Source organism: Microcaecilia unicolor, chromosome 11 (genome assembly GCF_901765095.1).
Source record: "Microcaecilia unicolor chromosome 11, aMicUni1.1, whole genome shotgun sequence".
In the NCBI taxonomy this organism is placed as follows: Eukaryota; Metazoa; Chordata; class Amphibia; order Gymnophiona; family Siphonopidae; genus Microcaecilia; species Microcaecilia unicolor.
In genome coordinates, this window is record NC_044041.1 from 22,623,911 (window position 1) to 22,650,019 (window position 26,109).

Consider the following 26,109-nt stretch of genomic DNA (forward strand, 5'->3'; position numbering starts at 1 on the left):
ACTCGATTATTGGGTTTTAAAAGCTCCTTTTCAGTACATTCGTTTGGTAAATTCCAGCTCTCTGGTTCCAGAGCTCAAAGATGCATTAAAGGGCAGGTTGGAGAGAGTATTCAGATGTGTTATGAGCGTTTTGTAGGGTTGTGCGTTTTGCCTTAAAGTTTAATGTGTGCATTAAATCAATTTGTGTACTGTTAAAAAAAAAAAAAAAAATTCTAATAAGAGTTACAAAATAAAAAATGAATAAATGTGTGAAACTAGAAAATTAGGAAAAAAGGCCAATGAACAGAAAAAAAGTGAGAATGCTTGCTTGGCTTTAATAAAGGAGCCAAGATCAGTTTTAGTTGCACATATCCTAAGAACTCTGGGGGAACAGCTCCCTATCTGTTTCCGTATACAGTTCAAGCTCCTCTTATTAACCTGTACGTGCATTCACTCTGCTGCCCCTCACTACCTCCCCACCCTTATCTCTCCCTACACTCCTTCCCAAGAACTCCGTTCACTAGGCAAATCTCTCCTAATTGCACCCTTCTCCTCCATCGCTAACTCCAGACTCCGTTCCTTTTATCTCACCGCACCTTATGCCTGGAACAGACTTCCTGAGCCATTACTTCAAGCTCCATCCCTGGCTGCCTTTAAATCCGGGCTAAAGACCTACCTGTTTGATGCTGCTTTTAATTCCTAACATCACCTGCTCGTAACCTTTTATCTTGTCTTCCTCTCTTCAATAGTCCCTTTTCCCTATGTGTCCTATCTGTCTGTCCTACCCTTATCCCTTATTTGTCCTGTCAGTCCCTGCTCAAGAGAGCTTACAATCTAAATCAGGACAGTCTTTTCTTCATGTTCAATTGTGAAGCGCTGCGTACGACTGGTAGCGCTATAGAAATGATTTATAGTAGTAGTAGTAGTAGAAGCCTGCCCTTGCAGATCAGCAACACGGCCGCGCAGGCTTCTGTTTCTGTGAGTCTGACGTCCTGCACATACGTGCAGGACGTCAGACTCACAGAAACAGAAGCCTGCGCGGCCGCGTTGCTGATCTGCAAGGGCAGGCTTCTACATGGAATGCTGCAAGCGGAATAGCAACATTAACATTCCATGTAGAATCTCAAATAGTAGCAACAGAATCTCCAATAGTAGCAACATTCCATTTAGAATCATTCCAATGTGTCCTATCTGTCTGTCCTACCCTTATCCCTTATTGGTCCTGTCTGTCTGTCCTGATTTAGATTGTAAGCTCTTTTGAGCAGGGACTGTCTTTCTTCATGTTCAATTGTGAAGCGCTGCGTACGACTGGTAGCGCTATAGAAATGATTTATAGTAGTAGTAGTAGTAGAAGCCTGCCCTTGCAGATCAGCAACACGGCCGCGCAGGCTTCTGTTTCTGTGAGTCTGACGTCAGACTCACAGAAACAGAAGCCTGCGCGGCCGCGTTGCTGATCTGCAAGGGCAGGCTTCTACATGGAATGCTGCTAGCGGAATAGCAACATTAACATTCCATGTAGAATCTCAAATAGTAGCAACAGAATCTCCAATAGTAGCAACATTCCATTTAGAATCATTCCTATGTGTCCTATCTGTCTGTCCTACCCTTATCCCTTATTTGTCCTGTCTGTCTGTCCTGATTTAGATTGTAAGCTCTCTTGAGCAGGGACTGTCTTTTCTTCATGTTCAATTGTGAAGCGCTGCTTACGACTGGCAGCGCTGTAGAAATGATTTGTAGTAGTAGTGGTCTGCTTTTGCTTAACGCAGGGGTTCCCAAACTTTTTTGGTTTGCAGCACCCCCCCCTCCCCCCAGCCACATTGGTGTCTGCACCCCCTCCCACATGGGTCTCCTTTTCCCTGCATCCCCCTCCTCTCACACCAGCACACCTTCCCCAAATCAACCATCGCCCCTTCCTTCCTTCCTGTAGATCCAGGATTGCTGCTGCTGCTTCCTTGTCCTTCCCCTGCCGCCACTGCAGTGCGTTTAGCGTACATGATCGGGCCGTCCATGATTCACACAGGTGCTCCGGGGCCTTCCCAGTCTGCCGCATCTGAACCTCTCTGATGCAAGTTCCTGTTGCGAGGGCCGGATGTGGCAGAGGGAGGTCCTCCCCCAGTGCCTGTGTGAATTGCGGATGGCTCGAAAATGTGAGCTGCAAGCACTGCAGCGGTGGCAGGGGAAGAAGCAGGAAGCGGCAGATGCTGGACCTGTAGGAGAGAGAAGTAGGAAGCGATGCGCTGCGGCGCACGGTTTGGGAACCGCTGGCTTAATGCTTTAGAGGCATGTTGCTTTTGTTCTGATTCTTTAGGTGAAACAAAAAAGTTTGTACAGGATAGGTCATGTGATCTAAAACCGTATGAGATCCTCCATAATACTTGAACTTTTTAAATATCTTGAAAAAAATATACACTTAAGTCGTAGATCAGATAGCTGTGGATCTTCAGCTGAAGAATAGCAAACGATCCTCACTGTAAATCTTGCAAACATATACTGCTCGATTATTCACCGCTAGCTAGGAATGGCTCCTGGCCGGTTAAATAGCCTTAAGACGGCCAAGAGCTAATGTTCAGCTTGAGATAGCTGGCTACCTCGGCTTAATATTAGTACTTAGCAGCTGGCCTGGTCACCAGCTATGTCGCATGACATAGCTGGTTAATGCTGATCGACCCAAGTTTAGCGGCCAGATAGACAGCGCTATAACTTAGCTGGTCAGCCGATGAGTATCAGCTTATCCAGCTATGCGTATAGCAACCAAAAAGCCCCCCCCCCCCCCCCCCAAGAAATTCAATGCTGGTTGCCAGATACGGCCCGGCATTAAATTTCCAGGTTCACCGCTGACTGCGGAGGGGGGCAGCTCGACTAACTCCCACGGTCTGAATGTTGGCCCCATAATCATTGTTCTAAAACTGAATTAATTTGGCCTTTTTAAACGCACGCATATGTATCGAGCATACTTAGCTTTAAAAGTCACAATGATCGCCAACGTAACTTGTAAGAAAAAAAACCCAAAACAGAACTGTCTTTCAAAATTTCTTTCTGCGTCAAAGGTAGGAACAAACCCCATAGAAACAGGAATAAGAGAAACAGGCAATAAGCACAAGTGTATGCTATCTTAAAAACAAAACAAACAAAAAACAGCCCCCACCCCCCCCCCCCCACCACACAATACATAAAAGAACATTTCTTGTGTAGCTGTTTTATAAATGACTCTATGCGTTTTGGCAAATGCATGCCTTCCTCAGGAGTCTGCCAATAGAACAGCCACAGCAAATGATATGTTGGTCTTGAAAGACCATGTGTAAAGTATGGATGTACTGTACAAATGGTTCTAGATAACACCACAATGTCTGTCATATAATGGCAAAAAGTACTTTCAGAAGACTATACTTCTGTGAAGTGCATAAATGAGGTTCGACAGCCACCACTTGATGGTCCTTCAACAGAAGACCAGGTAGTGGATCCACACAGACCTTGTATGTTGCTTTATTGCTACCAGATTTTCTACCACTACCAGGTCTTCTGTTGAAGGATTATCAAGTGGTAGCTGTCTGACCAGGGGCGTAGCTATGGGTGGGCTTGGATGGGCCCAGGCCCACCCAGTTTTGTCTCAGGCCCATCCTCACCTTCTCCCACCCCTACCGTAGCGCTGACTCCTCTCCTGCACTTCATGGTCTCTGTCTCCCACCCTCGCGGCAGCGCTTTCAATTTGCTATCAGCGCTGCCTGCCTGACAGCTGGCAGATGTGGCGCGACGTCCTCCTGCTCCGGGGCCTTCCCTCTGCCGCATTGATTCAACTTCCTGCTTACGCAGGGCGGATTGCATGCGGCAGAGGGAAGGTCCCGGAGCAGGACGTCGTCACGCCGCGTCTGTCAGCTGTCAGGCAGGCAGCGCCAATAGAGCGCTGCCGCGGGGGTGGGAGACGGAGACCATGAAGTGAAGGAGAGGAGGCAGCGCCACGGTGGGTGAAGGTGAGTGGAGGCAGCGCCGATAACTTTAAATGTGCTGGACCGTGTGTGTGTGGGGGGGGGGGGGGGTTGTAGTGCCCACCCATCCAACCTGCTGGCCCACCCAAAAATTGTCTTCTGGCTACGCCACTGGTCTGAACCCTTTGTACAGTACATCCATACTTTATTGTGAACATTTTGTGTACTACGAAGAATAGTGATGGTTTTAATTTCCATAAATATATATATAATGTATTTTTATTTTTTTACTATTTTTTTCATGTTTTTTTTTTCTTTTATTTTCTAGCGATGGCATGGACCAGTTAGTTGAGAAGTTTAAATTGCAGAAAGTGTCCCTGCTCCGAGAATTGTGTATGAAGACTGGAATCCAGGTAACGCAGGCTCAACCTAACCAAATGCTTCCTATGCCCTGACAATCTTCCATCTGTGATCATGTGTCAGACACCTTGCTCTGCCCAGCGCCAACCAGTATACAGCAGTCCGATTTGGAATGAAGTGATTTTTTTTTTGTTTGTTTCTCTTCAGAAAACAACACTGAAAAATTGAGGGGCCCTTTTACTAAGCAAAATGCGTGCCGATTCGGAGTTACCACCTGGCTACCGTGTGGCCTTTGCAGTAATTTCATTTTTTACGTGCACCAGAAAATATATTTCATTTTCTGGCACACAGTGAAAATCGGGCGGTAACTCCGTCTTGACACGTGTAGGCGATTGCCGCATGGTTAACGCGAGAGCCCTTACCACTAAGTCAGTGGCTGGCGATAAGGTCTCGGACCCAAAATGGATGCGTTCCAATTTTTATTTTGCTGCACGTCCATTTTTGACAAAAATTTTAAAAAAGGCATTTTTTGCAGGCGCACTGAAAAATGGTTCTGTGCTCGCCCAAAACCCGTGTTTAGGGAAGAGAAATGGGACTTGATATACTGCCTTTCTGTGGTATTTTGCAACTACATTCAAAGCGGTTTACATATATACAGGTACTTATTTTGTACTTGGGGCAATGAAGTGTTAAGTGACTTGCCCACAGTCACAAGGAGCTGCAGTGGGAATCGAACCCAGTTCTCCAGGATCAAAGTCCGCTGTACTAACCACTAGGCTACTCCTACACTACTGCAGGCCATTTTTCAGCGCACCTTAGTAAAAGGACCCCTGAGTTTTTAGGAAAATACTGAAATTGATCAACCCCTTATCTGATTAAGAAGGGCTGATCCTTCAACGTAAAACCAATGTAGCAGAAGCAAAAGACTGTGTTTCGTAGACATCACCAGACCTGCTGAGATTTTAATATCTAAACCACTGAAGGTTCACAGTCCCTCCCCTCGGACTACCCTCTTCTCGTACACCCAAGAATGATCTGGTCAAAATGGATAAGTAGGTTTTATAACTGTGGCCTTCCACCTACTGCCTTGTTTTCTCCTAACTTTAGATCCTGCTGCGGGAATATAATTTCGAAAGCCGTCACAAGCCTGCTTTCACGGAAGAGGACGTTCTCAACATGTTTCCAGTAGTCAAACATAGCCATATAAAGTCGAAAGAAGCCACTCGTGTATTTCAAACAGCCCAGGCTAACATACAACAAGGTACGTTTACATTTTCAGATGAATTTGCAATAAAGATAACAAATCATCCAGAAGTTTGATTATGTGGTGTAAACAGTGCGTTTTTTCTAGTGAAAAAGGTGCCGGTACTCAAATGCCAGGCCGCCCTTCAGGGGTGGGGTGATCACTGAGGAATGCACCCCACAATAGCCAGGTCCCCTGCAACCAGTCACAGAATCTATGACTAGGCAGAATTGGTTTGTAGAGCCTGAGCTCTTTCATTAAAACTTGGGGACCGTGGGTCAATTTTAGCAGACAATGGAAAAGGTGCCGGTACTCAGTACCCCCTCAACAGAGCCTTGCTTTTATCACATGTAGCAGTGATTTTGATTTCTACAGGCATTTCTTTTTTCTTTCATTTAGGGGGCTTATCAACATGAGCTATTGTTAAGACATGTTATTTTACTGTTAAGCCCTGTAATTAGCTTGATTGTTCTATACTTGGCTCACTTTTGATAATGTGATGCCATAATGCCTCATTCCACCAATGGCTAACAGCCAACCTCATCAGTGATGTCACAATGGCCTACACGTGGGTCCCTTTTATCCAGTGCGTTTGTTCTAGCAAAAGAGGTGCCGATACTCAAATGCTAGGCCACCCTTCAGGGGTGGGGTGATCACTGAGGGACCCACCCCACAATAGCCAGGCCCCCTGCAACCAGTCACAGAATCTATGACAAGGCAGAATTGCTGTGTAGAGCCTGAGCTCGTTCATTAAAAAATGGGGACCATGGGCCAATTTTAGCAGACAATAGAAAAGGTGTCAGTACTCAGTACCCCCAAGTACCCCCTCAAAAAAAAGCCCTACTTTTATCACATGTAGCAGTGATTTTGATTTCTACAGGCATTTCTTTTTCATTTAGGGGGCTTATCAACATGAGCTATTGTTAAGACATGTTATTTTACTGTTAACTTGTAATTAGCTTGATTGTTCTATACTTGGCTCACTTTTGATAATGTGATGTCATAATGCCTCATTCCACCAATGGCTAACAGCCAACCTCATCAGTGATGTCACAATGGCCTACACGTGGGTCCCTTTTATCCAGTGCGTTTGTTCTAGCAAAAGAGGTGCCGATACTCAAATGCTAGGCCACCCTTCAGGGGTGGGGTGATCACTGAGGGACCCACCCCACAATAGCCAGGCCCCCTGCAATCAGTCACAGGATCTATGACAAGGCAGAATTGCTGTGTAGAGCCTGAGCTCGTTCATTAAAACTTGTGGTCCTTGGGTCAATTTTAGCAGACAATGGAAAAGGTGCCGGTACTCAGTACCCCCTCAAAAAAAGCCCTGGATGTAAATGTCAGCAGATAAAAGACCTGCCCGGTCCATCCAGTCTGTTCAACGTTGGCCAGAGTTGAATCTCTGCACAGGTTCCACTTCATGATTAAACACTCGTATACTTAATCTCTGCTCTCCCTGCCAATTTTGGGGCACAGCCTGTAGAAGTCTGCCTGGCACGAGTCCTGGCAGGGCGTCAGGCAGGACTCGCAGCACAGATCAGCGAACTCGCCGGAGACCGGCGGGAGGTTGGGGACCCCCACCAGTAAAGGTACCTGGCGGCGGTGAAGGTTGAAAGTGGCGGGGGAGGGTCGGCTGCGGGGGGGGGGGGGGTCTGAAAGTGGCGGGAGAGGGTCGGCGGCTGGGGTAGGCGGGCTCTGGACCCCCCTCCTGCCGAGGTCTGGCTACGCCCCTGCTCTACACATACTTTTAGTCTAATCTGGTCACCTATAGACCACCTTATACCCCAAAGCAATTTACAATAGATTAAACCAGGGAAATGAGTAGGAATTACAATTACGTGGTAGAACCCTTGGGTGCCAAGTTCTAGAATTACCCCTAAGTACTACGGATACATGTGCAACTGTGCACTCCGCCTAGACTCCACCCATGTGCATGCTCACCTGTAAAATATGCGCTATCTTAGATAGTGGAGGAGTGGCCTAGTGGTTAGAGCACCGGTCTTGCAATCAAGAGGTGGCCGGTTCAAATCCCACTGCTGCTTCTTGTGATCTTGGGCAAGTCAGTTAACCCTCCATTGCATCATTTACAAACTTACATTGTGAGCCCTCCTGGGACAGAGAAATATCCAAAGTACCTGAATATAACTCACCTTGAGCTACTACTGAAAAAGCTGTGAGCAAAATCTAAATAAATATTTGAGATTCTACATGGAATGTTGCTACTATATGAGATTCTACATGGAACGTTGGTACTATTTGAGATTTTGTTGCTACTATTTGAGATTCTACATGGAATGTTGCTAGTGGAGGAGTGGCCTAGTGGTTAGAGCACCGGTCTTGCAATCCAGAGGTGGCTGGTTCAAATACCACTGCTGCTCCTTGTGATCTTGGGCAAGTCACTTATCCCTCCATTGCCTCAGGTACAAACTTAGAAAAAGGGGTGAGCAAAATCTAAATAAATAAATACGCACAGATTTACAGAATAGTACATAGACAGTGTACCTGGCATGTACATGAGTATATGCTCATATTCTGCACTTTTTACGTGTGTAATTGGTGTGCAAAAGTTAGCACTTACTTTATAGAATTACTCTGTTTTGTGGGGTGAATTAAGCCCCTCGTTGTTTGTATGATCACAGTTAGACTTAAGGTCTTCCCCTGTGTTGTACCTACTAAAGTACTTTATGAATGCTGATGAGGATCTGATGGTCGTCTTTTCTCTGTCTAATGCAGGCAATCTGAAAGATGGTGTCGTGCTGCTGAATGAAGCGTTAACGTTGCTGAATAACGTCTACGGAGCGATGCATCCGGACGTCGGCTTGTGTCTCCGGCTTCTTGGCAAGCTGAAATTTATTTTGGGTGATGTAGCAGCGGTAGGCAAATCTTCTCACGCCTTTGTTTTCACATTGCTGTGTTGCGTTCCCCCAAATCTGTACAAGTCTCTCCCATTTTCAAAGGAAAGTAACATTCTCCCTCCCCTCGAGGGGTGAAGGATAAATAAGTGGTTTACTGAGTTTGGGTGTTGGAGAAGAAAGGGAATAGGACTTGATATACTGCCTTTATGTGGTTTTTGCAACCTACATTCGAAGTGGTTTACATAGTATATATAGGTGCTTATTTGTATCTGGGGCAATGGAGGGTTAAGTGACTCACCCAGAGTCACAAGGAGATGCAGTGGGAATTGAACCCATTTCTCCAGAGGAGCTGCAGTGGGAATCAAACTCTTTTTCCTCAGGATCAAAGTCCACTGCACTAACCACTAGGCTACTCCTCCACTAGCAACATTCCATGTACAATCTCAAATAGGGAAAGGGAGATGGGACTTGATATACTGCCTTTCTGTGGTCTTTCTGCAACTACCTTCAAAGCGGTTTACACAGTATATTCCGGTATTTGTTTGTACCTTGGGCAATGAAAGGTTAAGTGACTTGCCCAGAGTCACAGGGAGTTGCAGTAGGAATTGAACCCCATTCCCCAGGATCAAAGTCTGCTGCATTAACCACTAGGCTTCTCCTTGGGATTCTGGAATTTCTTTGGGGTTCTATATGGAATGTTGCTACTCTGAGATTGTGTATGGTATCTTGTTAACGGTACTTGATAATACTGCCTTTTATGTGGTTTTTGCAACTACATTCAAAGTGGTTTACCCATTATATACAGGTACTTATTTTGTACCAGGGGCAATGGAGGGTTAAGTGACTTGCCCAGAGTCACAAGGAACTGCAGTGGGAATTGAACCCAGTTCCCCAAGATCAAAGTCCACCGCACTAACCACTAGGCTACTCCTCCACTAGCAACATTTCATGTAGAATCTCAAATAGGGAAATGGGACTTGATATACTGCCTTTCTGTGGTTTTTGCAACTACATTCAAAGCAGTTTACATGGTATATACAGGTACTTATTTGGGCAAGTCATTTAATCCTCCATTGCCCCAGGTACAGAGTCACATGGAGCTGCAGTGGAAATTGAACCCAGTTCCCCAGGATCAAAGTCCGCTGAGCAGGGAGCCAAGTGTGCCATCATGCTTGTACCAGACATTTAACGAAAGAGATGAACTGGATTGAAAGATGTCGGTAGATCAATGTGTACTGTACAGTAAAGTCTCGATTTGTATCTGACCTAAACTGGACCAACCCGTTGAAAAGTCGGATAATACTGAAAACATAGGTAACCCCTCAAACAATGCAGAAACAAAGGCATTAAAAGCAGAATCCCAGTCCACATCTGTGGTAAAAATAGGGTCCCGGGTTTGGAAAATGGAAAGAGAAGCCATGTAACCTCATGGGGAGTCTGGATATGCCGGAAGGTCAGATAATTGAGACTGTATTGTGGTTTTGTGTTTGAAGTGTGTCTTGTGGTATTGAAGGGTTTCATTGTGCAGCTCTTGAACAGGATGAGTGATGCTGCCTGAAGGGGACGTAAGAACATTATCAGATATGGGTTTGAACACGCTTTGAGCGGAGGAGTGGCCTAATGGTTAGGGTGGTGGACTTTGGTCCTGAGGAACTGAGTTCGATTCCCACTTCAGGCACAGGCAGCTCCTTGTGACTCTGGGCAAGTCACTTAACCCTCCATTGCCCCATGTAAGCCACATTGAGCCTGCCATGAGTGGGAAAGCGCAGGGTACAAATGTAACAAAAATAAAATAGATACTATTGGAGATTCTACATGGAATGTTGCTATTCCACTAGCAACATTCCATGTAGAAGGCTGCGCAGGCTTCTGTTTCTGTGAGTCTGACGTCCTGACGTCCTCACAGAAGCAGAAGCCTGCGCGGCCACATTGGTGATCTGCAAGGGCCGACTTCTACATGGAATGTTGCTAGTGGAATAGCAACATTCCATGTAGAATCTCAAATAGTAGCAACGGTGGAGGAGTGGCCTAGTGGTTAGGGTGGTGGACTTTGGTCCTGAGGAACTGAGTTCGATTCCCACTTCAGGCACAGGCAGCTCCTTGTGACTCTGGGCAAGTCACTTAACCCTCCATTGCCCCATGTAAGCCGCATTGAGCCTGCCATGAGTGGGAAAGCGCGGGGTACAAATGTAACAAAAATAAATTTATCAGTTAATGCTGAGGTCAAAAAAAGCATGTTCTGCAGTTAAAAACTGTTATATCCTCTCCCTACTTGAGAGAGTTTTGTAAATAGTTTTATTTTCCCACCCATAACAGGCGCTAGATATTCAGCAGAAAACAGTGATAATGACTGAAAGGATGCTGGGATACGAGCATGCAAACACTATCCAGGAATACGTAAGTGAATCTGCCATATCCTCCTCCTGTGGGTGACCAGCTTCAGGTTAAGAGCAGTGTTCAGTGGATTATTGGACAAACCAGCTTGGCCAAGGGCTGTTGCTAGAATTACGGTAATGGAGGGGATGTATAGTAAATAAGGGACAAAAAAAAAAAATCTCCATCCATTGTGGAAATGCACTTATGATGCAAAATGGGATGAACCAGTTGGTCCTTCGCTGCATTAGGGGTGGGCACTGGTTTCCTTTCACTGGTGAACAAAATGAGCAACAGTTCATTTGCCAGTGATGGCAAATTTGGCAAAGACAGCCCTCCCTCCCCCCTCCATGAGACTAAGGTGAAAGGTTTCAGCCACCAAATTGAGTGCAGCCACAGCCATGGACAAGAGCAAATAAAGATCGCTTCTACCCCATTGATGCCCCACTGGACCACCAGGGATTGAGGTAGGCCTTGGGGGGGTGGGGAGGTCCTGTGGGGTAGGGGAGGCAGAAGTGGGGGCTTGGATCATGGGGGAGGGGGTCCTGTGGGAACTGGTCCAGAATTATTTTTTTTTGTCTCCCATGACAACACAAGGGGGAGGGGAAGTTCCCCCCCCCAAACGAAACAAAACATTTCTATCTGCCCATACCAATTGTGCATCTATCCTGACGCTTTCCTAATGGGAGGCTGAGGTGGGAGTTCATAAATGGAACCCTTTTCCCCAGTCTTAGGGTTACCATATGTCCGGACAAATGGGCAGGCTGGAATCAGATGTCCCACAGTGACAGTGTCCTCAAAAAGAGGGCAAGTAAGTCTCCCTCTATCCACATTCCACATCCCTTCCCCTGCCTTACCTTATTGACCTTCAAGTGGCAGCCTTGCGAGACTTCCAGAAGTCTTGAGAGGTCACCGCTTGAACTGTCTGCAGCCATTTTGAAGCAAGGCCAGCAGCGAGCGGGCAGTGGCATCACCAGGCAGGAAAGAGTGGGCCACTAGACCACCAGGGGGATGGCAAGGTAGGGGAGGGGATGTGGAATGTGGGTAGAAGGTAGGAGGGTGAGGGAGCTGTAAAACAAAAAAGGTGGAGGGAGGCTGGAAAAAGATTTGGGGAGTCAAGTCAAGATGACTATGTGGCATGGGGGTGGGGAGAGGGTGTGTGGCTATTGGTGTCTCTTATTTTATTTATTTTGGTCGGGGCAAATATATGGTTACTCTACCCAGTCTGGTTTTGCTGATCTGCTGTTAAAACCAGAGTTCAGGTTTAAGCAATACACTAAACTCTGTGGAAGTACTGGAAGCAGGGCCACGGAACATGCTACCACCTCTTGGCTTCTGTAGAAGCTGGATTATTTTGGGTGTTCCTGGTCCTACGTACACTGAGGAGGAACTTAACAAGGGCAAGATACTGTAGCTCAGGCCTTCTCAACCCAGTCCTTGGGGCATACCAAGTCCCATTGGGTTTTCTGGATTTCCATAATGAATATGCATGAGAGAGATTGACATGCACTTCCTCCTTGGTATATCCTGAAAACCAAATAGGACTTGCTGTGTCCCAAGGACTGGATTGGAAACCCCTATGTAGCTTGCTTCTACCCTTAACCAAGAGCCAAGTTCATTTCATAAGAGGTAGTCTAATTTCATTAAAGTGTGCTCCCATCCCCCTCCATCTCCTGCATCGGTGGTTTTCAGTCTTACCTGGCTAGTCAGGTTTTCAGGATATCCAAAATGAAATCTGCATTAGAGAGATTTGAATACTAAGAAGGCAGTGCATGGAAATCTCCTGCATATTCATTGTAGAAATCCTGAAAACCCAATGGGGTAAGGGCCAAGGTTGGACACCTATACTCTCCATAAATAGTTCCCCTGGATATCCTTGACAGCCTGCTTTTCTGGTTGTGGGTAGGTTGTTTATTAAAATTTTTTTTTTTTTTTTTTTAATTTTTATGCATACAGATTCTCCTCGCTCTGTACTGTTTTGCAAATGGACAGCTTCCAGTGTCTCTGAAGTTGCTTTATCGGGCACGCTACCTCATGCTGCTCATAGCGGGGGAGGATCATCCCACAATGGCCATTCTGGATGTAAGTGGTGATAGCCGTCGGAATATTAACTGGCATGTTTCTGTCCCCATCTACTCCCTCGCACCTCAAATTTCTGCCTTTCTGGGGAATATTTGCCTGGTAGTTTTAGCCACATTGAGGGCTTTGCTTAGTATGCCGTGCTATAGGCGTGGTAACGCGCGTGCTAAAAATTAGCGTGCGCTAGAAACATAGGAATATATGGGTGTCTTGTTGCGTGCACTAAAAACGCTAGTTCACCTTAGTAAACGAGGCCCTTAATTTGGAATGTTTGTTTATTTTGATATATTACCAAACTTACCAAATTGAGGCGACTTACAGAATAACATTCAATAACATTTCCAGATTAAAAAAAAAAGAGGAACACCATAATATAGGATAAAGAATAGTCTCGCAAGAATAAAAATACAAACTCTTCTCCGATAACCCCCCCCCCCCACACACACACATAATCAAACTGGTCACCGACCGTTGCACCATGATACCAGAGCATTAACAGCTCGCAATTCAAGGATAGATCTGACTTCTAACGGCTATTGTAACCTGTCTGTATGATGTAACCTGTAAGCCGCATTGAACCGACTACCTGATTGGGAAATGTGGGATACAAATGTATGCATAAGTAAATAAATATGGTACCATAGAAACATGACAATAGCAGATAAAGGCCAAAAGGCCCATCCAGTCTGCCCATCCTTAGTAACCACTAACTTTCTTTCTTAAGAGACTCCACAGGCCTGCCCCACGCTTTCTTAAATTCTGTCACAGTCCTCATCTCTACGGCCTCCACCGGGAGGCCATTCCACGCATTCACCACCCTTTCCATGAAACAGTATTTTCTTAGATTCCTCCTAAGCCTATTTCCTTCATTTGAAAAAGGATCACCTCCTGTATGTTAAAGCCACTGAAGTATTTAAACATAAGTATTGCCATACTGGGCAAGACCAATGGTCCATCGAGCCCAGCATGCTGTTTCCAACAGTGGCCAATCCAGGTCACAAATACCCGGCAAGATCTCAAAAATGTACAAAACATTTTATACTGCTTATCCCAGAAATAGTGAATTTTCCCCAAGTCCATTTAATAACGGTCTATGGACTTTTCCTTTAGGAAGCCGTCCAAACCTTTTTTAAACTCCGCTAAGCTAACCGCCTTTACCACATTCTCTGGCAACGAATTCCAGAGTGTAATTACACGTTGAGTGAAGAAACATTTCCTCCAATTCATTTTAAATTTACTACATTGTAGCTTCATCGCATGCCCCCTAGTCCTAGTATTTTTGGAAAGAGTAAACAGACGCTTCACATCTACCCGTTCAACTCCACTCATTATTTTATAGACCTCTATCATATCTCCTCTCAGCCGCCTTTTCTCCAAGCTGAAGAGCCCTAGCCGCTTTAGCCTTTCCTCATAGGGAAGTAGTCCCATCCCCTTTATCACTTTTGTCGCCCTTCTCTGCACCTTTTCTAATTCCACTATATCTTTTTTGAGATGTGGCAAGCAGAATTGAACACAATGTTTGAGGTGCGGTCGCACCGTGGAGCGATACAAAGGCATTATAATATCCTCATTTTTGTTTTCCATTCTTTTCCTAATAATACTTAACATTCTATTTGCTTTCTTAGCCGCAGCAGCACACTGAGCAGAAGGTTTCAACGTATCATCAACGACGACACCTAGATCCCTTTCTTGGTCCGTGACTCCTAACGTGGAACCTTGCATGATGTAGCTATAATTCGGGTTCCTCTTTCCCACATGCATCACTTTGCACTTGCTCACATTAAACGTCATCTGCCATTTAGACGCCCAGTCTCCCAGTCTGGGCCTAAAGTTAGATGCCGGGGTGATGTGCGTTAAGTGCAAATTCTGTATTGGCAATCGTGCGCAATTGCTATTGTAGAATACTGGTGTACGTCCGTAGTTACATGCTTACTTTTAAGCGCAAACCCCTGTGTTAGCACAGTGACTGGTATAAAGGCTAATGTGTAACTCAGCGATTCCCAAACTGTGCGCTGCGGCACCCTGGTGTACTCAGGGGCGTAGCCAGACCGGCGGGAGGGGGGTCCAGAGCCCGAGGTGAGGGGTCACATTTTAGCCCCCCCCCCCCCCCACAGCGCTGCCCTCCCTTCCTGTCCCTTTCAATTTCTCCCACCACCGCTGCCAACCCTCCCCCACCACTGCCAGGTACCTTTGCTGGCGGGAGTCCCTAACCCCCGCCAGCTGAAGTCCCCTTCAGCGCCAGTCTCCCAAGTCCGGCGCGTTCGCTGATCTGGATTCTGTTTCTGTTGAGTTCTGATGTCCTGCACGCTCCTACCCCTCTCCTGCCAGCAAAGGTACCTGACGGTGGCAGGGGGGGGGGGTGAAAGGGGGGCCAGGGCTAAATCTGTGGGGGCCCGTGCCCCATGAGTCCTGCATTTCTCCTTTTCCTTTCTGCTGGCTCTAATCCATAGCCCCAGGTCCCTGTACCTTTCTGGTAGCGGCAATTGAGATAGTTTTCTGCCAGCGTTGGATCCTGCCCTCTTCTCTGGAACATACTGCCTACTTTGATGCAACTTCCTGTTATCCGTGTAGGCGGGATGTGCCTGAGAAGAGGCCCCGACGCTGAGGGAAAACTTTCTTAATCATCGTTGCTGCTGGGGAGGAGAATTGGTGAGAGGGAGAGCTACAGGGCTCACTGGGGGGGGGGGGGGGGGGGGAGAAGAGAGACTTGATTAGAGGAGGAGGGTTGAAGGAGAGATAAGTCAGACTGTTCAGGGGGTTGGGCAGACCCAAAAGAGAGAGGAAGAGACGTGGCACTCAAGTGGGGTGTAGTGGGCAGGGCATCAAAGTACGGGAAGAAGGGTAAAAAAAGGAGGAAGAAGCTGAATATGGGGAGAGACAAGGACAAAGAAAAGATGCTGGGCAGGGAGGGACATTGGGACAGGAAAAGGGGAAGATGGAGACACAGGGGGGCAGAGGAGCCCCCCTCCCCAGGGCTGCTCTAGGTGAAGGTGAGCAATGGAAAAAATGCAGGGGGGTGGTAGAGAACTGGGGGAGGCGGATGGAGACTTATTGGGGGGGGGGGGGGTATCATGAAAAATTGAACACAAAGGGTGCCGTGAACCTAAAAAGTTTGGGAACCTCTGGCCTAACCAACAGCATTCGTTAATCTGCATTCATACTTGATGGCCCTCCCATGTCCCCTTTCCCCTTACAGTTGCATGCTCTGAATTTTGCACGCTAAATTGGTAGAACACCCACGAGGGGCATTTACAGTTTATTAAAACTTTATATACTGCCTTACTTTTTGGTAACTGCAAACGAATGCTAATTAGCACCAAATAACATCAATTATAGCCACTCATTGATTATTAATAGTTAAATTTGCTGCTAATTAACGGTGTTATGCATGTAACTGATAGTATTCTATCACTTTGCGCACTGTCAAATTGTGTGCACACATTTATAAATGGAGAGTTGGAGATAGTAGAGAAACAGGAAGTACAAACTGGCCAGATGATAGTAACGTAGTATATGATGGCATATAAAAGACCTGTACGGTCCATCCAGTCTGCCCAACAAGATAAAGGTCATCATACAGTACTTCCCGAATAAAGTTCTGAAACTGAGTTAATGCCACGGCCTTGGAAAGTCTGCTTAGGGGAATTAAACAGCCTGAAAGGTTCTCATTGGCCTTCAATTGCTCACAACATGTTCCTGCCAAATAGCATTGGACTTGCAAAGTGAATCAGTGGCTGAAATAACTGTCTTCAGCTTGGCGGGGAGCAGGACCCTAGGACATGCCGCCAGCATAACAAGTAGCTGCTTTGGACTGGAGCACTCTTGAGAGAAAACCTGCATCATTTCTAAGACCGTTTGTGTTTTCCACGGTCATGTCTTATCTTAGATGTACTGTGCTGGGGCGGGTACGTGAGGCTGCATATTGAATGCGTTTATTTCTAAGTAGTGAATAAATGCCAGTGAATTCCAGGCTGTCAGTTCCTTTGGCACTGAGACAGTCTGCAGTCAGGTCCAGGTTGGGATATCTAGATCTGTATAGGATCTGCAGGAGACCAGATGGGTTGACCCTTTCAATTAATAACCTTACCCCTCCCCCCTAAAAAAAAAAATTGGCCTTTAAAATGTTTATATATATATATATTGAACTGCCAATAAGTTTTATTTGCTGTTGTGGTGTACAGTGCTGGTCTGATTTTTGTTTTGTTTTTGTTTTTTAATCTCGTTCTGACAGAGTAACATCGGCGTTGTCCTTCAAGCTGTCTTAGAATGGGATCTGGCATTGAGGTTCCTGGAGAAAGCTTTAGAAACGAGCACCAAGTATCACGGAGCCAGATCCCTGCAGGTGGCACTGAGGTCCGTTGGTCCGCTTTCACTGCATTTGTGGCAAAGCTAGATTTTGCCGTAGTCCGGAGCAGGGGCGTATCTGCGTGGGGCCACAGGGGCCTGGGCCCCCGCAGATTTTGGCCTGGACCCCCCTACCGCCACCAACCCGTCGCCGATCTTTGCTGGCGGGGGACCCCAACCCCCCGCCAGCCGAGGTCCTCTCTTCCGTTGCAGCAGGCTGCAAGTTGCGAAGCTTCCTGTTCTTCTGAGTCGCGTTGCAGGACATCAGACTCGGAATTTGAAACTGAGTCTGACGTCCTGCGTGTTGTAAGCGCAGGACGTCAGACTCAGAAGAACAGGAAGCTTTGCAACTTGCAGCCTGCTGCAACGGAAGAGAGGACCTCGGCTGGCGGGGGGTTGGGGTCCCCCGCCAGCAAAGGTAAGTGACGGTAGCGGGGGAGGGTTGGCAGCGGGAGGGGGGGTGGAGAGAGTTGTTGGTGGCGGGGGGGTCTGGCAATGGCGGCGTGGGAGGGTCGGTGGCGCCGGGGGGGGGGGGCTAAAATGTGCCCCCTCCCTCTGGCTCTGGCCCCCCCTACTGCCGTTGTCCAGATACGCCTTGGTTCGGAGTGATTCTTTGCATGTCTGACCAAGCTGGCTGCCTCGGGCATTACTGCTATACCGAATTAATTCTCAACTTTCTAGATCACCTTTCCAATTTCAGCTCAAGGCTGACCTCCTCCTTCCCCAGAGGCGTTCAGTTAGATAAGTCATGTTGCCGTGGCATTTTACAGGATGGAAAACATCAGCTTAATGTTTAAACCTGATGGTTGACCTATATTAAAATGAAAGGCATGAAGTTTAAAATGATACATACGTTCAGCAGCACTGTATGTACGTATAGGGGGAATTCTTAAAAAGTCACCTAAAGTTAGACACCCAAAGAGTATGTGCTAAGTATGAACTCTGTAGTGGCAAAATAAAGCTCATTAGTGCCAAATAGAATTATTGTAACACCTCATTTACACACCTAACTGCTGTAGCAGTTACATGTGGAACAGTGGTGTAGCTACATGGGGCCTGTGGGGGTCTGGGCCCCTGTAGATTTGGCCCTGGACCCCACTGTCGACGACCCTCCCCCGCCATCGCTGTGGGCTACCTTTGCTGGCAGGGGACCCTAATCCCTGCCAGCCGAGGAGGTCCTCTTCTTCCTCCGAAGGATTTGTTCTGTTTCTGACGTGCAGGACGTCAGACTCGCAGAAACAGAACGAAGCCTTGCAGATCAGCCAGCAACGGACGTCAGACTCTCAGAAACGGAACGAAGCCTTGCAAATCAGCCAGCAACGGACGTCAGACTCGCAGAAACGGAACGAAGCTTTGAGGATCAGCCAGCAACGGATGTCAGACTCGCAGAAACAGAACGAAGCCTTGCAGATCAGCCAGCAACGGACGTCAGACTCGCAGAAACAGAACGAAGCCTTGCAGATCAGCCAGTTTTGCTGGCTGATCTGCAAGGCTTCGTTCTGTTTCTGTGAGTCTGACGTCCTAAACAGAACGAAGCCTTCGGAGGAAGAAGAGGACCTCCTCAGTTGGCGGGGATTGGGGTCCCCCGCCAGCAAAGGTAGCCCACAGCGACGGTGGGGGAGGGTTGGCAGCGGGAGGGGGGGTTTGAGAGGGTCGTCGGTAGGGGTCATCAAAGTTGGCGGCAGCATGGGGGGGCGCTAAAATGTGCCCCCTCACCTCAGGCTCTGGACCCCCCTCCTGCAGAAGTCTGGCTACGCCCTTGGTGTGGAACTGAAGGTATTCTAAAAGGGGCCAATATTGAGACTGCGGGATGGAGCCTGGAGAACCCAGAAATTCAGTGCAGGGGCCGTATCCAACGACCAGCATTGAACTTGTGAGGTTTTTTTTGGCCACTAAAAACATAATCGGTTAAGCTGATGTTCATCAGCTGACCGGCTGTTATAGCAGCCAAAGATAGACCAGCTATTTATGCGGATCTGTGTGACTGCTAAACTTAGCTGGTCGGCCAGTGAATATTGGCACTAACCATCTAAGTCATGCGACATAGCCGGGGACTGGACTGGCCACTAAGTGGTACTATACAGCTGAGATAGCTATCTTGCACAGAATATTAGTGCTTAGCCAGCTTAAGGCTATTTAACTGGCTAGGGGCTTGCGGCCTGCATACCACCCATGGGGATTTTGTTTTGAAGTTCTTGCAATTGTTTTCAGTTGCAATCTTTAGTATCTGCATTCCTTGGACCTACTTGCAGCAGGGACAAAGTATTCCTGATGTGATCAATCCTTTTTTCCATGACTTGGCTTCCCTCTATAAACTTCCTGAGCCCCTACGTCTTGCCCCATCCTTGGCCACCTTTAAATCTAGACTGAAAGCCCACCTCTTTAACATTGCTTTTGACTCGTAACCACTCGCCTCCACCTACCCTCCTCTCTTCCTTCCCGTTCACATTAATTGATTTGATTTGCTTACTTTATTTATTTTTTGTCTATTAGATTGTAAGCTCTTTGAGCAGGGACTGTCTTTCTTCTATGTTTGTGCAGCGCTGCGTACGCCTTGTAGCGCTATAGAAATGCTAAATAGTAGTAGTAGTAGGATATTGTATCCATCAACCAACAGGTGGAGATAGAAAATACTGAGGAGCTGAACTGGATGCCAAGAGAAATATGTCTCAGCTCAGTTTTCTCTATCTCCAGCAGCTGGCAGCCTCTGGTTCTGAGCCCTTTGCTCATTATCCAGCTGTCCCCCAGTTGAGCTTTGCAGGTGGCTTGGCTTGAGTCTGCAGAGACATATCTGGAGGTCTTCAGATCCCTGTCTCTGGTGCCTCATGAATTTTTCTTCCCTCCCTTCACCTCTCCTCAGGATGGCGGTCGTGCCAGGATCCCACCCACTCTAAGAATTGCTTTGGAACATCCCACAGGTTCTGAAATTGATGATTTTCTTTCCATTAGTCCTTCCCATTATTACAGAGGCCTGCCCAGGTTTCTGAGATGGATAGTCCATGCAAAATAATGGGTCAGATAATGACTGTCACCTTGCATGGTGCTTCCTGCATATCTCTTGTTCTCCTCAAGATGTCCAGAGATGCAAGGTCCACATGTTTGCTCATCTGGTTAATGTTAGGTTAGAGAGAAGTTTAAGGTTTATTCTGAGTTTCTCCTTACTGCACATCTACATCAATACTGAGGCGCTGGACTGGATGCCAAGATAGATATGTCTTGCCTCAGTTTTCAGTTCTCTATCTGCACCAGGGGCGGACTGAGAGTACTCTGGGCCCCCATCCACACGCTACTGCCGTCCCCGCAGCCCTTACCTTCCAGCATGTCCTCCGATCTCCCCTTTCCCACTTTCTTCCATCTCTGCTGGCTCCACAGTTTAAAATGGCATCTGCGACCTCTCAGGGTAGTCTTGCAAGAGTTCGCAGCCACCATTTTAAACTGCGGAGCCGGCACAGGACACAGGCAGCAGTGGAGTGCGGAGACAGCGGCGGGCAAGGGCAACCAGGCAGAGCCTCTGGCCCCTCGCAAATGGTCAGTCCGCCCTTGATCTCCACCTGCTGGTTAATGGACACAACTATGCTGCAGGTTCTGGAATAGTCAGAAGGAGTGGAGGAGTGGCCTAGTGGTTAGGGTGGTGGACTTTGGTCCTGAGGAACTGAGTTGGATTCCCACTTCAGGCACAGGCAGCTCCTTGTGACTCTGGGCAAGTCACTTAACCCTCCATTGCCCCATGTAAGCCGCATTGAGCCTGCCATGAGTGGGAAAGCGCAGGGTACAAATGTAGCAAAAATAAAATAGATACTATTGGAGATTCTACATGGAATGTTGCTACTATTGGAGATTCTACATGGAATGTTGCTATTCCACTAGCAACATTCCATGTAGAAGGCTGCGCAGGCTTCTGTTTCTGTGAGTCTGACGTCCTGCACGTACGTGCAGGACGTCAGACTCACAGAAGCAGAAGCCTGCGCGGCCACATTGCTGATCTGCAAGGGCCGACTTCTACATGGAATGTTGCTAGTGGAATAGCAACATTCCATGTAGAATCTCAAATAGTAGCAACAGTGGAGGAGTGGCCTAGTGGTTAGAGTGGTGGGCTTTGGTCCTGGGGAACTGAGTTCAATTCCCACTTCAGGCACAGGCAGCTCCTTGTGACTCTGGGCAAGTCACTTAACCCTCCATTGCCCCATGTAAGCCGCATTGAGCCTGCCATGAGTGGGAAAGCGCGGGGTACAAATGTAACAAAAATGGAAAGAAAATTATCAGGTTAAGACTTAATGTCTCCATAAACGTTTATTTGTTGGTAGTCACTTCTAAAATCTATAATTAGATTTAAATCTAGTATTGACCTTAGCATTAAAAGACCACTGTATATCAGGGAAAACAATAATTTGACAGCTTGCTAGGACCATCTAATGCAAAAGAAATCAATCAAGCCCAATGTGTGCCAGTGGGGCTCCATATCAGGTTTTCTTTCTCACCACAGATCACTTAATATCCTGTAAAATAATATTTGAGGGTCGGCTATTCTTCTGTTAGGATTTCTTCCTTATCAGAGTGATATCGATTCATTTTCATGCCACTTCCAACGCCAGCTAAGATTAAAATGTGGATAGAAAACTCAAATTTAAGCCAGATATTATCTAGATATATTTGGGAGGGGCCTGAGGCTTTTAGGGCAGGGCTAAAGCTTATCCAGCTAGAAGCACTATTCATCCACTGTCTGGATAAAAGGGGATTGCAATAAATAACAATCCTAACTTTTTAAATGTGCATTTACGTTTAGAACTGCACAGTCGGTGGTCCAACATAGTAACATAGTAGATGACGGCAGAAAAAGACCTGCATGGTCCATCCAGTCTGCCCAACAAGATAAACTCATATGTGCTACTTTTTGTGTATACCTTACCTTGATTTGTATCTGTCATTTTCAGGGCACAGACCGTATAAGTCTGCCCCGCCTCCCACCACCGCTTCTGGCACAGACCGTAGAAGTCTGCCCAGCACTAGCCCCACCTCCCACCACTGGTTCTGGCACAGACCATAGAAGTCTGCCCAGCACTAGCCCCGCCTCCTACCACCGGCTCCGCCACCCAATGGATCCTTTCCTTCCGAACATGAACAGATAGGGCCACTGAATATTGTGCATCACTTGTTTTCCACTTCATACAGCGATGGCAGCATTGAATACTGACCTGTAGTCATTTTTAGTTAATTTGTAAATATCCTATAAAATGGTCATTGTGTATATATTTTTTTCTCAGTCATCATTTAGTTGCTCTGGTCTACACAAGCAAAGTGGAATTCCGATCCGCCATGCAGCACGAGAAGGAGACCTACACTATTTATAAAACTCTGGTGAGTAGGTCTTTGGCCTTGTCTTCTGTGGCATGGCCTGTTCAGAACTGTGTTCAAGCAAGGTCTTGGGAAATATTACAGGCCAAGACACAAGGTATGAAGATCTGGTAGTGAAGAGATGTTCTTTGATTTACTACCTATAATGAAAGTATCTAAGCAAGGTAAAAATAAAGGGGAGTGGCAAACATGTTAACCATAATTACTAATTATTACATAATAGAAGGGTCAACACAAAGAGAAAACAAAAGCGAAAGGTACAGTTATTTCAGAAAGGGAGGTACAAGGGGGAGGAAAACACAAGAGGTGGAAGTATAGGTCTAGACACTGTGCCACTGGGTCATCCAGGCCAGGAGATGGTTTGGGATTAAGCGGAAGAGAAATAAAGGGCCTTAAGTGACACCTTAAGTTTAGGGAGAGAGGAGTCTGATCTCTAAGCAGGGGCGTAGCCAGACCTCGGCGGGAGGGGGGGCCAGAGCCCAAGGTGGGGGGGGGGGGCACTGTTTAGTTGCCTTCCCCCGCCGCCAACCCCCCCTGCCACTTTGGACGCTGCTGCAAACGCAACTCCCCCCCCCCCCCCCCCGCTGCCGCCGCCTGCCCACGGGGCTACATGCTCGGTGCAGGACATAAGGCGTCAAAAACAGATGCTCCCACAACGAAGGCGCCAGAGTCGACCGGCGCTGAAGAAAACTCTTCGGCTGGCGGGGATTGGGGACCCCTGCCAGCAAACAAGGTACCTGATGCAGCGGCGGGACGGATGACGGGGGTCAAATGTAGAGGGGACCAGGGCGTAATCTGTGGGGGCCCGTGCCCCCACGTAGCTATGCCCCTGTCTCTAATTAATAGTGGAAGATGAATGTAGAGAGATGAGTCCAGCACGCTGAAGGAGGATTGTCTTGCAGTATAAAAACATCTACTGAAAAGCTGGTACCATCTATAGAGGAGTGAAGAACGGATTCTATGAGGGCTCTAAGGAATTAGTGATTCCTGCGCAGTTAATGGGAGGAAATCATGCAGTTCCTATGGGCTTCCTCTCATTTGGGAATTGCTAGCATAGCTTTGTAAAAGAGGCCCTAAGAAACTAGAGAGAATTGAAGGAAGACCTAAAGCTTGAATCTGGTGAGTTAATAACAAAGAATGTTGGAAGACCTGGAGTAACCTAATGGCTGCAGAGTAATGTAGTACATTTTAGCAGTTCTTCTGGAAAATGATCTTTGCCCTCCATAAGGAGTGTGAATAGATGTGGCCTAAAATAGCTATTTGCATCATTTGGTCACCACCCCCAAAAAATATCACATTAATTTGGTCCTGGAGGACCACGTGTGAGACGTAAAAGACAGTGAGGAAAATCCGAGGAGGATAACAAAAGTCTTTATTGAGATACTTAAAAACCAACCCGACACAGCTGTGTTTTGGCCCGAAGGCCTGCCTCAGGGTTCTTGGCAAATCTCTGGTGTTGCAGTATAGTACTGTACACCGGAGGAATTTAATACACGGATCTGGTAATCAAAATCCTTCGTTTATCCTCTGTCTTGTAAAAACACTGAATAACAATTGCAGAGTTGTTCAGTGTTTTTACAGGACGGAGGATAAACAAAGGATTTTGATTACCAGATCCGTGTATTAAATTTCTCCATTGTAGAGTACTATACTGCAACACCAGAGATTTACCAAGACCCCTGAGGCAGGCCTTCGAGCCGAAACACAGCCGTGTCGGCTCAATTTTTAAGTATCTCAATAAAGACTTCTTTGCTATCCTCCTTGGATTTTTCCTCACTGTCTCATTTTTTTTTTTTTTTTTTTTTTTTTTTTTACATCTCACGGTTTCGTGAGGTTTTTGCCTCCTCTTTGGCTGCTTTGGACCACATATGAGAGCAGCTCGGGGTGTCCAGCTTCTCTTCTTTTCCCTTTTCCTGCTGCCTCACTTCTCGCTGGATCTGAGGTTCAATTAAATGAAATTCAGCGTGACACAGGGCCTTGAACACAGGCCTACCCCATCCCAACTCCTTTGATGCAAACCTTCAGTTGGAAGTGGCAAGGCTGCATCACGGCTTGAGTGCAGGCCTGTGTTGAAAGGCCATGTTCTACATGACAGTCCTGCTACCCCCTCTGCCATGCTAAGCAGAGCCAACCTCGATGCTTGTTAGGGTCTCTTATTTCTCATGCATGTGAATGTACTGAAAAACAAAGCACCACTATGGGTGAATCTCTTCATAAAAGCGGTTAATAAACCCCAAGAAAGCAAGTCATTTGCAGCCTTAAGAAGGGGGAGACGGCTATCTTTATTCTTACGTTTCACTTGATTTGCTTTTAAATCTAGCTTGGAGACTCGCATGAAAGAACGAAGGAAAGCACCGCCTTCTTGAAACATGTCACGCAACAGGCTGTGAACCTTCAAAGGACCATAAATGAAATCTACAAAAATGGATCCAGTGCAACCATTCCACAAGTCCAGGTTTTCTGTATCTCACTTTCATTGAGCATGGCTTTTCTTATGTTGTATATTTTGGACATAAAAATGCTGGATTTTATTGGTTAATTTATAGGGCAGTCATATTTTATTTAGTTACATTTGTACCCCGCGCTTTCCTACTCATGGCAGGCTCAATGCGGCTTAGGTACTTATTTGTACCTGGGGCAATGGAGGGTTAAGTGACTTGCCCAGAGTCACAAGGAGCTGCAGTGGGAATCGAACTCAATTCCCCAGGATCAAAGTCTGGTATATTCTTGCCCTCTTATTTACAGGTTTTTTTTTTTTTTTTTTTTTGGGGGGGGGGGCAGGTTTCTCTAGATTGGTTTGACTCAACATAAGCAAAAAAAAAAAAAACTGTCAAGCCCATTCCGAGTCATATGCGCCCAAATTCTGTCCCTCACAGCTCATTTCCAGACATGAGCAATAGTTGACGGGTTTGCAATCAAATAATTCCAAAGTCCCAGCTTGGTTCAGCTATTGGTGACAGCTGTTAATAGCTTATCAATCTCAAACAAGAAAACAATAATCTAAATCAACAAATAGCTTATGTCTTATTAGTAGACATTTGCCAATTGCTGTGTTGTATGTATGGAGTATAGATGTAACCTTGCTTTAAAATCAGTGTTTAGTTGTACTTTGTTTTGAGTATTCTCAAGACTGGGAGCATCAAACAGTTCACTGGGGGGGGGGGGGGGGGGCTCAAGCCTGTCCTGGGGGCTTTCAGGATATTCACAATGAACATTCATGAGATTTGCATGCAGTGCAAATTTCTCATATGCATAATCATTGTGGATATTCTGAAAACCTGATCTGACTAGAAATCCCCCAGGACAAGGTTGGGAACGCCGGGCGTGTATTGGTATGTTCCCAGTCCCATTTTGTTTTTCTCTTAAGCACAAATAGGGGAAAGGGAACATTTTTTTAATCAGAAACCACCTAGTTTTAGGTGCTGAACATGTGTAAATACTGGTATTTTATAGTGCATTTATCTTTTAATAAACTACCAACTAGCATGATGTGCCATGAAACCTATGACCACAAAGGGTCCACTGTAGTGGAGGAACGGTAAAGTCCCACCGGAAGCACAAAGGATAAAGGAACAGTGGAAAGTGGACACTGGCTCTTCTA

General features: G+C 46.6%; 1 protein-coding gene across 3 annotated transcripts in view; it reads left to right on the forward strand.

Moving 5' to 3' along the window:
* Positions 1-26,109, forward strand: part of LOC115479550 (clustered mitochondria protein homolog) — a 92,428-nt gene that overhangs the window by 56,736 nt on the left and 9,583 nt on the right. For 2 of the 3 annotated variants that reach the window (XM_030217512.1, XM_030217513.1), the window contains exons 17-24: positions 4,231-4,315; positions 5,370-5,523; positions 8,239-8,378; positions 10,677-10,757; positions 12,690-12,815; positions 17,044-17,165; positions 22,418-22,511; positions 24,829-24,963. In XM_030217512.1, the coding sequence (XP_030073372.1) occupies positions 4,231-4,315; positions 5,370-5,523; positions 8,239-8,378; positions 10,677-10,757; positions 12,690-12,815; positions 17,044-17,165; positions 22,418-22,511; positions 24,829-24,963 (937 nt within the window). The remainder of the gene's footprint in view (positions 1-4,230; positions 4,316-5,369; positions 5,524-8,238; positions 8,379-10,676; positions 10,758-12,689; positions 12,816-17,043; positions 17,166-22,417; positions 22,512-24,828; positions 24,964-26,109) is intronic. The other variant, XM_030217515.1, reaches the window with a different exon arrangement.